At 38.7% G+C, this 12,402-nt stretch overlaps 1 protein-coding gene across 7 annotated transcripts in view; it reads left to right on the plus strand.

Moving 5' to 3' along the window:
• PPP1R9A (protein phosphatase 1, regulatory subunit 9A) overlaps positions 1–12,284 on the plus strand; it is a 281,612-nt gene extending 269,328 nt beyond the window's left edge. For 3 of the 7 annotated variants that reach the window (XM_012720896.1, XM_004676698.2, XM_012720897.1), the window contains 5 exons: positions 589–787; positions 2,577–2,696; positions 3,477–3,500; positions 4,618–4,800; positions 6,098–12,284. In XM_012720896.1, coding sequence (XP_012576350.1) covers positions 589–787; positions 2,577–2,696; positions 3,477–3,500; positions 4,618–4,800; positions 6,098–6,307 — 736 coding nt within the window. In that variant the 3' untranslated portion in view covers positions 6,308–12,284. The remainder of the gene's footprint in view (positions 1–588; positions 788–2,576; positions 2,697–3,476; positions 3,501–4,617; positions 4,801–6,097) is intronic. The other 4 variants (XM_012720899.1, XM_012720900.1, XM_012720898.1 and 1 more) reach the window with 3 other exon arrangements.
• Positions 12,285–12,402: the final 118 nt, after the last annotated feature.

Raw genomic sequence — 12,402 nt, forward strand, 5'->3', positions numbered from 1 at the left:
GCAGGAGTTGAATGACCCAGAACTGAGGTGTTAGGACTTCAGTTCTGGTGTTTCTCCCTGTGAAAAGGTGGTAAGGTTATGATGAAAACCAGTAAAGGGTGTGTTCTGCATAACATACTGTGAACCCTGAATTTCAAAATTATTTATTTAAATTTCAATTCATAAAGCCCCAGATTCTTGGGAAGACAGAAAAAAATGCAGATTATGAGCCAGTGTCCCAGGAATGAGGCACACATATGTGGTCAAAATAAAGGGAATGCTGTGATTAACCTATTAATTGTTCCTAAAATGTCCTGCCCATCCCTGATTTTAATTCATCCATTTACATCCCTTAGCTCATTTCATAAAAATTCACCATGGCATTAACAATACAAAAGTATTGATCCTTGTTATTGGATCCAATTAGATGTAGAAAATATAGTTATTAAGATTAATATCCTAGGCAAAAGTAAATCTTATTTTATCTGTTTTGTAAAACAACTCAAACCATTACTTGGAACTATAGTCAGACTCCCTACAGAATTTTGTGCTATAAATCTTACATGTGTCCTTTTTTAGTCTAACACATGCAATCTTTTCATAAAACAGGGTCTTCAGAGGCAGGCTGGACCACTGGAAACTGAAGCCATCTTCTCCAACTCAGGCCTCCACTCGCTCGCCTTGCATGCCTTTCTCGTGGTTTAATGAAAGTCGAAAAGGATCCTATTCTTTCAGGAACCTGCCTTCACCTCCAAGTCCCCTGCAGCCTTCTTCTGAGACTCTAATTTCAGATAAAAAGGGGTCCAAGGTAGAAAACACAGGAAACAGGAAAATCCCAAATCCTTACTCTTCTTCAGTCTTTGGAACGCATTCTCAACTGTGTGTTTACTCTGGATCTGAGAAGCCAATGTGATAACACTGCAATAAACAGTGCATGGTATTCCTTGTCTGAGAGAAAAGAAAGCCTCATTTAACCATCACCTTCCTTAATACTGTTCCATTCTAGATTGTGCATTACTCTGATTTTCCTGTCTCTTCACATATTGTTATTTAATCTCAGTTTGACAGTTAAGGCATGCTGGGAAGGATGCATTTGAATCCTGGAACAGTAAGTTAGATCTGTTTACCAAGCATTCTACTTTAAATCAAATTACAAAACTATTTTGCTGTGCTTGTCAAGACTTACCAGAAAACAAATAAATTTAGTACCGAATATTTGTTCGATTCATCTAAGTGGAGCACTTTAAAAACAAGCCAATGATGACATAGCACCCTTATTTATTTCCTTTTTTAAATCAAACTTCCATGTTGAAAAACTGTTTTAATTTTATCACCAAAGCTCTTTAATTTAGGAGAATTGGGAATTATATGCATGGATGTTATTTGCTTTTCAATGCATGATGGTTATTTCCAGCATGACGCTGCAAATCTAACATTTTATTGAAATACAAAAGTTCACTATCTAACTTTATCACGTTTTGGGTCTCCTTTTATCTGTGTTCACTTTTCTTTCTCAAACAGTAATGTGTGATGAACTTGAATTCTTTTCTTGAGGTCAACAGCTCACAGGATTTTGACTAGGTTTGGGCTTGTGTCTCTGCTGATATCAAATGGTTAATCACTGTGTCAGATATCCTCCTGCTAAAATGTTTTACTAGCCTCACTCCACGTGCTCAGATTCAGAGTCTCTTCTTCTGAACTTTTAGCAAACTTTGGAGTTTGTTCAGTTCTTATTTTTCTAGCCTCTGCATGTTATTTATTCATGATAACCAACTAAACTCAATACAAAGAAACCTAACAGAAAACTAATAGTCCAACTCCTACTGACATGGAATATGAAACAAGATGGCACCAGTCGAATACTTAGAGTCCTTGGGAAGTCAGTCATTCTAGAATGATTACAAAATAGGTTTTGACACAAAGGAGCCACTTTGGCTTCCAAAACTTGAGTTTTATTTACACACTCCCATGTACCTATGTGGTAATTTGGAAATGTGTTACTGACCGTGCTGCAGCCTCCTAAGTAATCTGCTGAGGCTGTGTGAGAGTTATATTTTAGCATTTAACTCCTAGTGCATTGTCAGGCCCTGACCTCTTCCCGAACTCATCATCTTGAAGGTTACATCCAGGAGAGGATCTGCCATTTCTCACAGTATTTATCACGGCCAACAGCAAGCGAGCCTTCCCAGGGGTGCTCCAGCTACCTTCCTAATATGAATTGCCATCTGTTCCTAATAACTCAGGCTCTCCATACCATCTTGTATTTTTACTTAAACACTGTTTCTCATCACGATTGGGGTCAAAGAAAATAGGCTTATTAATGTTACTCCTCTGAGTAGTTTCAGAGGATAATGAATGCTGTACCCTTGAAGAGAGAATGAAGAATCATTTTTCCAAAACATCTGATGGAAATAGCCCCAGAATTCCCTGTCCATGGAAGGTGCAGTGTTCTCCACCACTGCTCCATTGAAGCTCATCACCAAGCCCAACATGAATCACTTCTAAGATTATTTTTAAAGAATTAGAACTTGCTCACTCTCCTTCCTATGACTCCCTGACTCTGCTCACTTAACACTAACCTTCATTTATTTTCACAGAATTTTACCTTCAATGATGACTTCAGTCCCAGCAGTACCAGCTCAGCAGATCTGAGTGGCCTAGGAGCGGAACCCAAAACTCCAGGGCTCTCTCAGTCTTTAGCGCTGTCATCAGATGAGGTATACTCTTGACAATTAACAGCACTGGTACCTCAGAATACACATCTTACTTGGAAACTATTTTTAGAGGAGATTTTGCATATAAATCATCGAGACCATGGTTTAATGTTTAGTATGAAATCTTCATGATTTTCCCCTCTCTGTGTGTGTCAACATGAAATCAATGTTTCCGAGCCTCTTTGAGATAACTACAGACCTCCTCAAACTTTCTTTGATTTAAATGGCATAACTCTCAGCACAGGTGTAGACATGGGAGGCTGGGCTCTGGAGAGCAAAAATAGTAAATGGCTCAGAAATTACATAGGAGTGAATAGATTCTCCATTCCCTTTCTCCCTCATCTAACTGACCCATTCCCCAAGATTCTGATATTTCCTTTGAGTAGGAGGTGACCACTAGTTGGGAATAACTGTAGTGGAGAGGAGAAAGGGACTGTTCACCTCAGGAAGAATATCTGGCTGAGAAACCCAAGGCCAAATTAACATTGCTAAGATTCCCAAGAGGTAAATTTGTGCAGGGAATTTCATTGGTGACTGACTTACTGCTCCAAGATATAAGTAGAAGAGAAAATAATCTTTACCACAAGTAAAGAAGTTTTCACTCTAAATATTTGTTCTTATTGCTTTCTAATATATATATATATGTTTTATAAACCTTTTTTCCGCTCAAACTTTTCTGCTTGTATTCTTCAAACTTGTGCTTATTGTATTAAAAGTTTGAGTTGCATATGGTGTGTCTCCTAACACTTTTCTATTTGATTCCTTTGTTGCTCCCCCGCTCAGAGTTTGGATATGATAGATGATGAGGTGAGCTATCAGTGGGCTGTGGGATGTGCATGATGGCTTATGCAGTATTGTTTGAGCTTTTTTGGCTCCTTGCAGATGATTTTTTTAAAAATAGCAAACAATGCAAGTCTTCTTTCCTCTGTAGTGGAGGACATCATTTTGTTAAATAGTTGCACTCTCTGCCCTTGTCTGTATATTAGTTTAAGATACATTCCTGAGTCAAGAGGATCTCTTAAAACCCACCTTCAGAGTGCCAGATTTATCTCCCATCGCCATTTCTTTGACGGTTCATTCTGTTTCACCCTTCATCTCCATCTTGACTAACCTCATCCCCTCTTCTGTGTTCCTTGTACACATCCCTGAGGGGACTTCTATCTCCAAGACCTTTCATCACCTTCCTCTCCTCTCAGCTTAGTGGTTCTAGGAACCATACTGCCCTTTGCATCACTAAAAATAATATTCTGCATTGGGCAGAGCCTGAGATTTGGAGAAAACCACAACTGTTGGGCTCTGCTACTTACTAGCTATGTGATCTTGGACAGGTCCAACCTTCTGAATCTCAGTTTCCTTTTCATGAAAAGTAATAATGGAGACTGCCAGCCCAACCTTCTTCACAGGCTTCCTCGCTGCTCAAATGAAATAATGCCTGTGCAGTTTGCCCTCAGAATGATTGAGGGTTAATGCGCTTCCCTTCTAAATGAAAGATATCTCTACATTTTTAAACACCTCTAATGTCTTAGCAGAACATAAATGCAGTGTATTGCATTGCATATGGAGATTAATGAAATACTTGTCTTCTGTATCTGATAATCTATCCTAAGTGTCTTAAGGTAAAAGCTTGCAACACTGGAGTGTATTTTTCAATAGGGAACTACCTACATTAATAATGCTGGTTTTGTTGGGGGAATTTTTCAACTTGCAAGTATCTCAAAGCATGTAGGTGGTAAGCATGTTTCTATTTAACCATGCTAGTGTGTGTACATACTTATTCCTACACACACCACTAGAGTCATTAACCTTCTGATTGAATATTAAAGGTGGCTCTTGTAGGCAAGGAGTTCCTTTGGTTAACATAATGTGCCATGCCGAGCCACAGCGTTTGGTCCTTTAACAGCACTACGTAACATTCCTACCTCAGATCCTTGATGACGGACAGTCTCCCAAACACAGTCAGTGTCAGAATCGGGCCGTTCAGGAGTGGAGCGTGCAGCAGGTCTCCAATTGGCTAATGAGCCTAAACCTGGAGCAGTATGTATCTGAATTCAGTGCTCAAAACATCACTGGAGAGCAGCTCCTGCAGTTGGATGGAAATAAACTTAAGGTAAAGAATTGTATGTCTATGTTAGGTTGCCAGGTATGATTTTTGTTACTCATTGACTTGAAATGTTTCCATTAGATAAGAGCATTCTGTGTTTCAGAGCCATAATTCCCATCAAAGGTCAGCAGAAAGTATGTTGAATTATTTCAAAGTAGTAAATGAAGTTTTGGCAAGTAAGTCAGAGGTTCTAAAGCAAACAGTAGGTTGCTGAGTAGGAAAGCCGGGGACACACTCTATTGCCTCCCATGAGCGACATGTAGTCCATGAACTAACTCTGCCTATGTCCTATGTGGCGTGAATTTCAGTAATGGCCAATGTGGTGCCTACATTAGAGTTAAAAGCCAGATCCATGAGTCTTCCCTTCTTATTCATTTCTCCTCCATCCCCACTCCTCCAAAACTGGGTTGAGTTTTTCCCCACAACTTTATCCCCAAATACGTGCAGGCCATGTCTCCTTCCCCCTCCATTGCTCTCTCATCACCACCCATCTAGTCCATCTCTCTCAGAGACTGAGGTGGCACCAGCCCAGTGGAAAAGGGCAAAGGCAACATACATCCAGCCTCCTCAAGCCTCCTACTGTGCTGATGGACAGATGAGTATCTCTTGACAGTCTTGAAAAGGTTAGAGATCAATCAATAGCTGTGAATATGAAGCCCCCATTGACAAGCTTGTCCCTGTTGGGGAGATGGATGCTTCCTGTTGTTGATTCTGAAGGTCATGGAACATTTAAAATACATAACCACCTCCCTTATTCTAAATTCTAAGCTCATAGAGCAACCACCTCATTATAATCTGTCTTCCTCTATATAGGGAGAGAATGGCTAGTCTTGCTGACGTGAACATTCTGATCCCAAAGACTTGCTTGGTTCTCATTGTAAATGAATATATTAGTAGAAAGGAAGCCACTTCAGGTCCTCCTGCCCTTCTCAGAGTCCTCTGAGGCAGCAGGTGCCTGCTCCTGTCTTTTGAAAATATTGATGAGTTTAGCAATAATTTTTGTTCATAAATGTCTACAGCCCAAAGGTTAGAGAAGCAGGATGGGGCCCTTTTGCCTTTCACTCATTAATTACCAGTTTGGATGTGTTTACTTAATCAGGTTTAGGATGCTGAGGACTTCAAAGTCTTCACCTCCTCCCACCAAGTCTGTAGACTTAGGTTTTTGGCAGATGTAACCAGTTCCTCCTCGGTGTTGGCATCTCACTTGGTGGGCAAATTAGTCAGAGTCTGAAAATGCTGTGCTAGAAACCTCATCGTGCAGAAACGTGGTGTATTTTCAACCTTGGTTGTGTTTCCTACTCAGGCTCTTGGAATGACATCTTCCCAAGACCGAGCAGTGGTCAAAAAGAAACTCAAGGAAATGAAGGTGTCTCTGGAGAAGGCTAGGAAGGCTCAAGAGAAAATGGAAAAACAAAGAGAAAAGCTGAGGAGGAAGGAACAAGAGCAAATGCAAAGAAAGTCCCGAAAGACAGAGAAGATGGCGACTGCGGCGGAGGGTGCTGGTGAGCAGTAGCGCAAGCCGCTGACAGGGTGGGGATGCGCTGTCTCTACCTCCTCCTGCCCTGCTCTCCTCCGAAGCATGAAGAAGAAACTGCTGACAGGGAGAATGCTGCTCTAGGCAGATTGGGGACCTGTGTGTTGAATAACTGCATTTTCTGCAATAATAGAATACCCTCTTAATGTTCATCTACTAAAGTAACCCCAGACCACCTTTGGTTGATCAAACCAAGGCTATCATTTATGAGAAATACAAAGTAGTTGTGTTTCTCTCTTCTCTTACCAACATCTTGTGTTGGGTTGGGTTTTGTCACTTGGAGAACCAGTGTGACCTTGCCCAACAGGAGTAGCACCCCCGTAGCTTTGTTAGGGGAGCACCATTAAGTTTGTGGTGTGGGATACTGAACAGGGTGAGTGCACGTTTCTGCCTGGCCACAGGCACCACTCCACCATAAGATCTGAGCTACGGAATCCGCTCCAGTGTGTGGGAAAGGTTCCTCCTCATCTCCATGTCTGGACTTGCCCACATGAAAGTGCAGGTGTTCTACCACATAAGGACCTGCTCTGGAGAAGCAAAGTGTCCTGCTTGCTAGTCATCAGTAAGAAAGGGGCGAAGATAGTTATTTGTTAACCCCAGAGGAAGCAAAAGCCTTAAGAGTTTGCATGTGGGTAGTAGTTCTAAGGGTAACATTTACAGTCCAGATTCAGCCAAACAAAGAAAGAAAAAAATCACGCATCCAATAGCCACGGGATATTGGGATCTATTGTTTCCTTTGTCACCACTGTGTGTTCAGTATTTCAGCAACAATGACACACACAACACAGCTCCTTTCCCTACTCTCCTACCCCCCCCCCCAACAAATTGAACAGGAAATTGATTTTTAAGGAAACCAGCATTTTCAGGTTTTTTTCCTCCTGGGGAACATTCTGGCTGGTCTTCAGCCTGGTTATAACACAATCAAGAACTTGTCCCATATTTTCTACTCAAGATTTCCCAAGTGGGCTCCGTTAGTGTTTTAACAAATGTACTTTTAAGAAAAATAGAAATGCCAGTTAAAGAAAATTTAGATTTGAACAATTTTATTGAGCACACAGAATGTTCCTGTAAAGGAGAGCTGTCAGTTACATTTTGGAGATGTTTTGAGTGGTTTTTGTGAGTCATTCTCTTCCATTCTTTGAAGATTTCCACTTTACAGTTCAATTTTGTTTAAGATAGGACGAAGAACACAGCCTAGCAGTGGAGGCAGTTAATATGTATTTAAAGGCAGTATTTAGGATTTCAGTATTTTCATCAAACTAATTCAAGTGCAAGAGATTAGGGCAGAAGGAGGAGAAAATGAACTCATCTAGAGAAATTTCAAATGATGGGGGTATTTTGCTGTTACTGTCTTGCTTTTCATGCTCATTATCTGGTTCTCTTTACTGTACTGGCTCAAAAATGAGGTCATCCATTTTCCACAGGACGAGTTTCAACGTGTGAGTTAAAGCCAGTTGAATTCTTGGACAAGTGTTTCTTCTTTTCCTTTATTAAAGTAGGGTCTCTGTTCCCAGCCCTGTTCAAACCTTCCACTGGGAGCTTACATACAGAGTTATGGCAGGGAGGCCTCTAAAGATCGTGCTCTAAGAGGGCTCCTGCTTGTACAGCTACAGCTTACATTTTTGGCATTATTTTATTTTCTGGCTTATTTGAATATATGAAATCTGGAATTATCTCAGCCAGAAATGTCTACTCCTCTTCTTGCCCTCATGCCTCTTTCCCTTTCAGTGCCAGCATATTGTCAGTTAAGCTTCAATCCTTTGGTCACTTGTTATAAATCATTTATCAACTCTCAGAAACATTGATATAAAGTAACATTGTGTTTTACAAGTATCAAAGTCACTAGTATATTTTTCTGTCTGTCTTCATTTGGGGTATAATACTGAAACTGCCATACTAGATACTCTTTAATATTTTGAGATGTGTGGTGCTTTGCTATTTATGAATATCATGAGAAACAAGGAACCACTACTAATGAACTACACAATTCAGCCAATCTTTTCTAATGTTAAAAGGCTAACTTAGTCAAAATCTGATAATACTAATGCTTTCCATTGTAAATTTTTGTCATTTTGCTTATCTTTGAGGGGAAACTGATCGGGATCACACTGGAATTTTCACTGTATTCATTTTAAGAATGGAAACAGAAACAGAATGATGATTACCTTAAGTTATGTTTACACTTTGGTAATGTTTGAAATGGATGTATATACTGGAAATGTCTATAAGTCTCCATCTCTGCACATAATTTATGATCTATTGTATTGCATTTTCTTAAGTGTCTTAGAGGTATTTTCTTTTAATCTTTACTTATGCGCTTCCAATATTTAGATCAATGACCAACTGACAGTACTATAAATCAAACTCTTACTCCTCAAATTATTTAGTGTTTTAACTACTTTGATTCAGTTATAGTAATTTTAGATCTAAATGAGTTATTTTAACATTTACTATTTAAAACTGCTGAAATTGTAAGAGACACTTGATTTGATTGTCCAACAGAGGATAAAATGCAAACTGATTGATATAAAAGTGTGAAAACAAAGTGAAGGACCTCAGATCTTATGAACATTTTGTTTTCCTATTTCATTTATTGACTGACTCTAGTGCATGATGACCAATTGAGGTTCCAGTTCCTACTTTAATGCTTGTGATTTTCAGTGTCCATACAACTTAACACAGGATTGTTGCTTCATGAATCGTAAAACTTTGGTTTTTTTATTCATCAGAAAATGAACACAAAGGGAATATCTGATTACTGTGAACTCTTATCCCTAAAAGACAGCTCAGTATGACTTTAATGATAGCCAAAAATGTTTTGGAGTATAGGTAATGCTTTGGGGGGGTGGGGGTGGGTAGGGGACATGTGTGAGGTCAAGCTGTAGACAGAGAACACTGCATGAACAGTCTGGGGAAGGGTTTCCATGAAGGGGTCTGAGTTTTATAACATACTTAAGATCATCCCCTTAAAGTAACTCAGTTTATGTAATAGTTTTTTTCTTTTTAAAAAGATGTTTTTGTGCTGAATCAAAAGTTTACTTCTGAGTGATAGGTAGGACAGAATCCTAATTTTGCCCATCCTGACACACTGATGGAGTCCACTTTTAGTTTTATGGCAGTAAAGCTATTCTGTGCTCTCCTTCTTTAGCCGAGGTGGGTATTGACTTCCTGCCCTCAGCATCTCTTCAGTGTTTTCAACCCACAGCCCTTCCTAATTGTAGTATGATAAGTGTGAATGCCAAATTCAGCTTTTAAGGGGCATGACATGGGAACATCTGCCTTGTGTTTGTGTTGAAAACAAATGGAAAAAGGACATTGAGGAATCCCATGAACCCTTGCAGCTGCCTTGATCTCATTATCCATCTCTGACCTGAAATCTTAGTGTATCCAGGACTATAGAAATAGGCACAGATCTTTTGATCTAGTCTTCACTAATCTCTGTGGTTCTTGCTTGAAAACAAAGAATCCTCATGTAGGTTCCTTGTGCACTAAGATTAATATATGCTTTAAAACTGTATTTAAGAAGGTAAATGAAAATTTGTATTTATATGGCTATTCTAACCCATTTAAAAGTGATAAAGGTTATATAGATAAAGCTTCAAGAGAGAAGATCCAGTATGGAATAACAGTGTTAAAGATGATTCTGTATGGAATCTCAGCAATCCTTGTATCTCAACAATTCTAAAAGAAATGTCTATATTTTGGATATGGCTTAGCCCCCTTATTACATTGAGACATTTAATAATTGCCAAGTTCCCTTTGAGAAACTAGTTATTGCCCTAATACAACTGCAGATGACGGACATTTCACGTGGGTGGACAGAAGTCACTAGGGTTCATGTCACCTACTAAATGCTAAGTTCTTAATACTTTCCAAATGAAAGGTAAAATGGAAAATAAAAGCTCTTTTCTTTTAAAAATACATTTTCAAATTACATTTATCCAAGAAACTACCTGTACTTTATTTTAAAATGAAACATTTAAGGAGGAAGTTCAGAATTTTCCTTACGCTTTGGTGGATGTGGGGAATAAATTCTCAAAGGAAAACAGTGTTGTGAAAATACGAAGGATTTTAGTGATGCATTTCTAAAAAACAACCTGAGTATGCAGGTAGATCATGTTGGTATTTATCTTCAATACTTAAAGTCTCAGGAAATTTAGTTTTATTCCAAAGCACTGGGAGAAAATACTGCAAGACAAAACTCATTTGGATAACTTGAGGTATCAGCATAGAATACATTTAACCGAGAAGTTAGGGGGCAGAAAAAGCACCTACATCATCATCCCCCTGAAAAGTGAGTGCATTGAGTTCTATTTATGGTAGGTAGGGGATCCTGTTGTGCCTCTGCATGGGCTTCCAGGTGGAGGTGTTGAGGGAGTGTTTGTTACTTGAGAGCTCATGATGTGAATGTGTGGATCAAGCTCAGCATGTGACTTGTTTCTAGATCTACAGAGTGGGTAAGAAAAATCAGGATGATTTCCAACCCTTGGCCTTACCTTAAACCAACCCCATAACTGCTAGGGATTCAAAAGCGAATGAGGTAAGGAAGACAAGAACAAGAGGCAACGCCTTCATAATGTGCATGCCACTCGTGTAGATGTACAGGACTATATAGTGTGAATATATCTTCCACCTACATACACACACATGTACCACAGTCACATGGCATAAAAACACATACTGTTTCTGGATCAGTAATATCAGCTAGGACCCTGAGCAGTAATCATAGCCTTATGCCACTTTTTGGGTTGTGTATACATTGAATGGCTCATAAGATTTTAAGAGATTTTTTTTTAATGTAAGTATTTCTACTAAAATGCACTTATCCTTCTACATGTTTATATATTTTGGTAAAATTGATTTATTAGATACTTGGTATTTTAGTATGATACTATTTCCTCAAATGCTGGGTTAATGCTTTGATGTCAAGATCACACATTACTGAGTTGAAGCTCAGAAATTGATGTAGCTTTGGATATTTTCAACTGTGGACTGCATTTTCCTTGGCTAAAAATTGCACTGTGCTTTCTGCGTTTGCTCATACTCTAAAATGACATCTTTGGTGGCTGTGATGCTTAAGTCATTAACGACTGGCTTTCTAATGGCAGTGTTTCCATCACATGGTCATCTTTCTTTTTCTTGCTGAATGACAGCATGGTTAAGTCATTGCCCTGTCTAACAAAAGTGGATGTGAGCATGAAAATGGTGTTGGAAGGTGTACACTTCTATTTCTTTCAGCTATTTTTTTCACACAGCCAGGCTTTCTGTTGCAGATTCAGTCTTTCATTCCTATAGGAACAATTGGCCAAGAATAATTAAATCACCTAAAAAAGTGTGAAGTAGGCAGCTAGATAACACCTCCTAACAACATCAGATTTAGATAGTGCTTAGTGACACCCCTTAACTGTATATGTATATGTTCTCCTCAATATTATTTATTATCATCACTAACACTTTCGTAATCTTAATGGTGTTGCATTTAAACCACTAGTACAACTACTACATATCACAAAACTGGCCAGCTGGGAAAAAAAAAAGAGAGAGAATGAATTGTTCCATTGTAAGAAGTTGATTTATTTTAATCTTTCGTTATGTATCACTAAAGGGAAAAGGTTGTTTGAAAATAATTTAAATCCAATAAGTATGGATAGCATGTTACCTGAAACTTTTAATTTGTACACTTTGTGTCTGTTCATTTGCATGGAAGAGACAATAGTGCCACGTCTGAATTGTTCTCTTGTGCTTGGTTCTAATATGTATTTCCCTAGATTGTTCCATTTCCAACGACACTCTTATTCTTTGGTTTTCAGAGGCATTCAAAGCAAATTATCACAGTGGTCCTTTGTTTCCAACCAATCTAAAAATACCTGTGATTAAATTTAATTTGTTAGTGTAAATAAATTTCTTGCCAATGAGTATTATTGTTGTTAGACAACGAATGCAATAAAAAGAGAAATACTAAGATCTGTTGAAATAATTTTTTTCTTCCATTTTCACCTCCACTAAAACAAGCCTTGACTGGGTAAACTTGTATTAACTGTCAAAATATATCTATCAATCAAGAGCAAAGTGCA

Source organism: Condylura cristata, unplaced genomic scaffold (genome assembly GCF_000260355.1).
Source record: "Condylura cristata isolate star-nosed mole 26May11 unplaced genomic scaffold, ConCri1.0 scaffold00005, whole genome shotgun sequence".
NCBI lineage: Eukaryota > Metazoa > Chordata > Mammalia > Eulipotyphla > Talpidae > Condylura > Condylura cristata.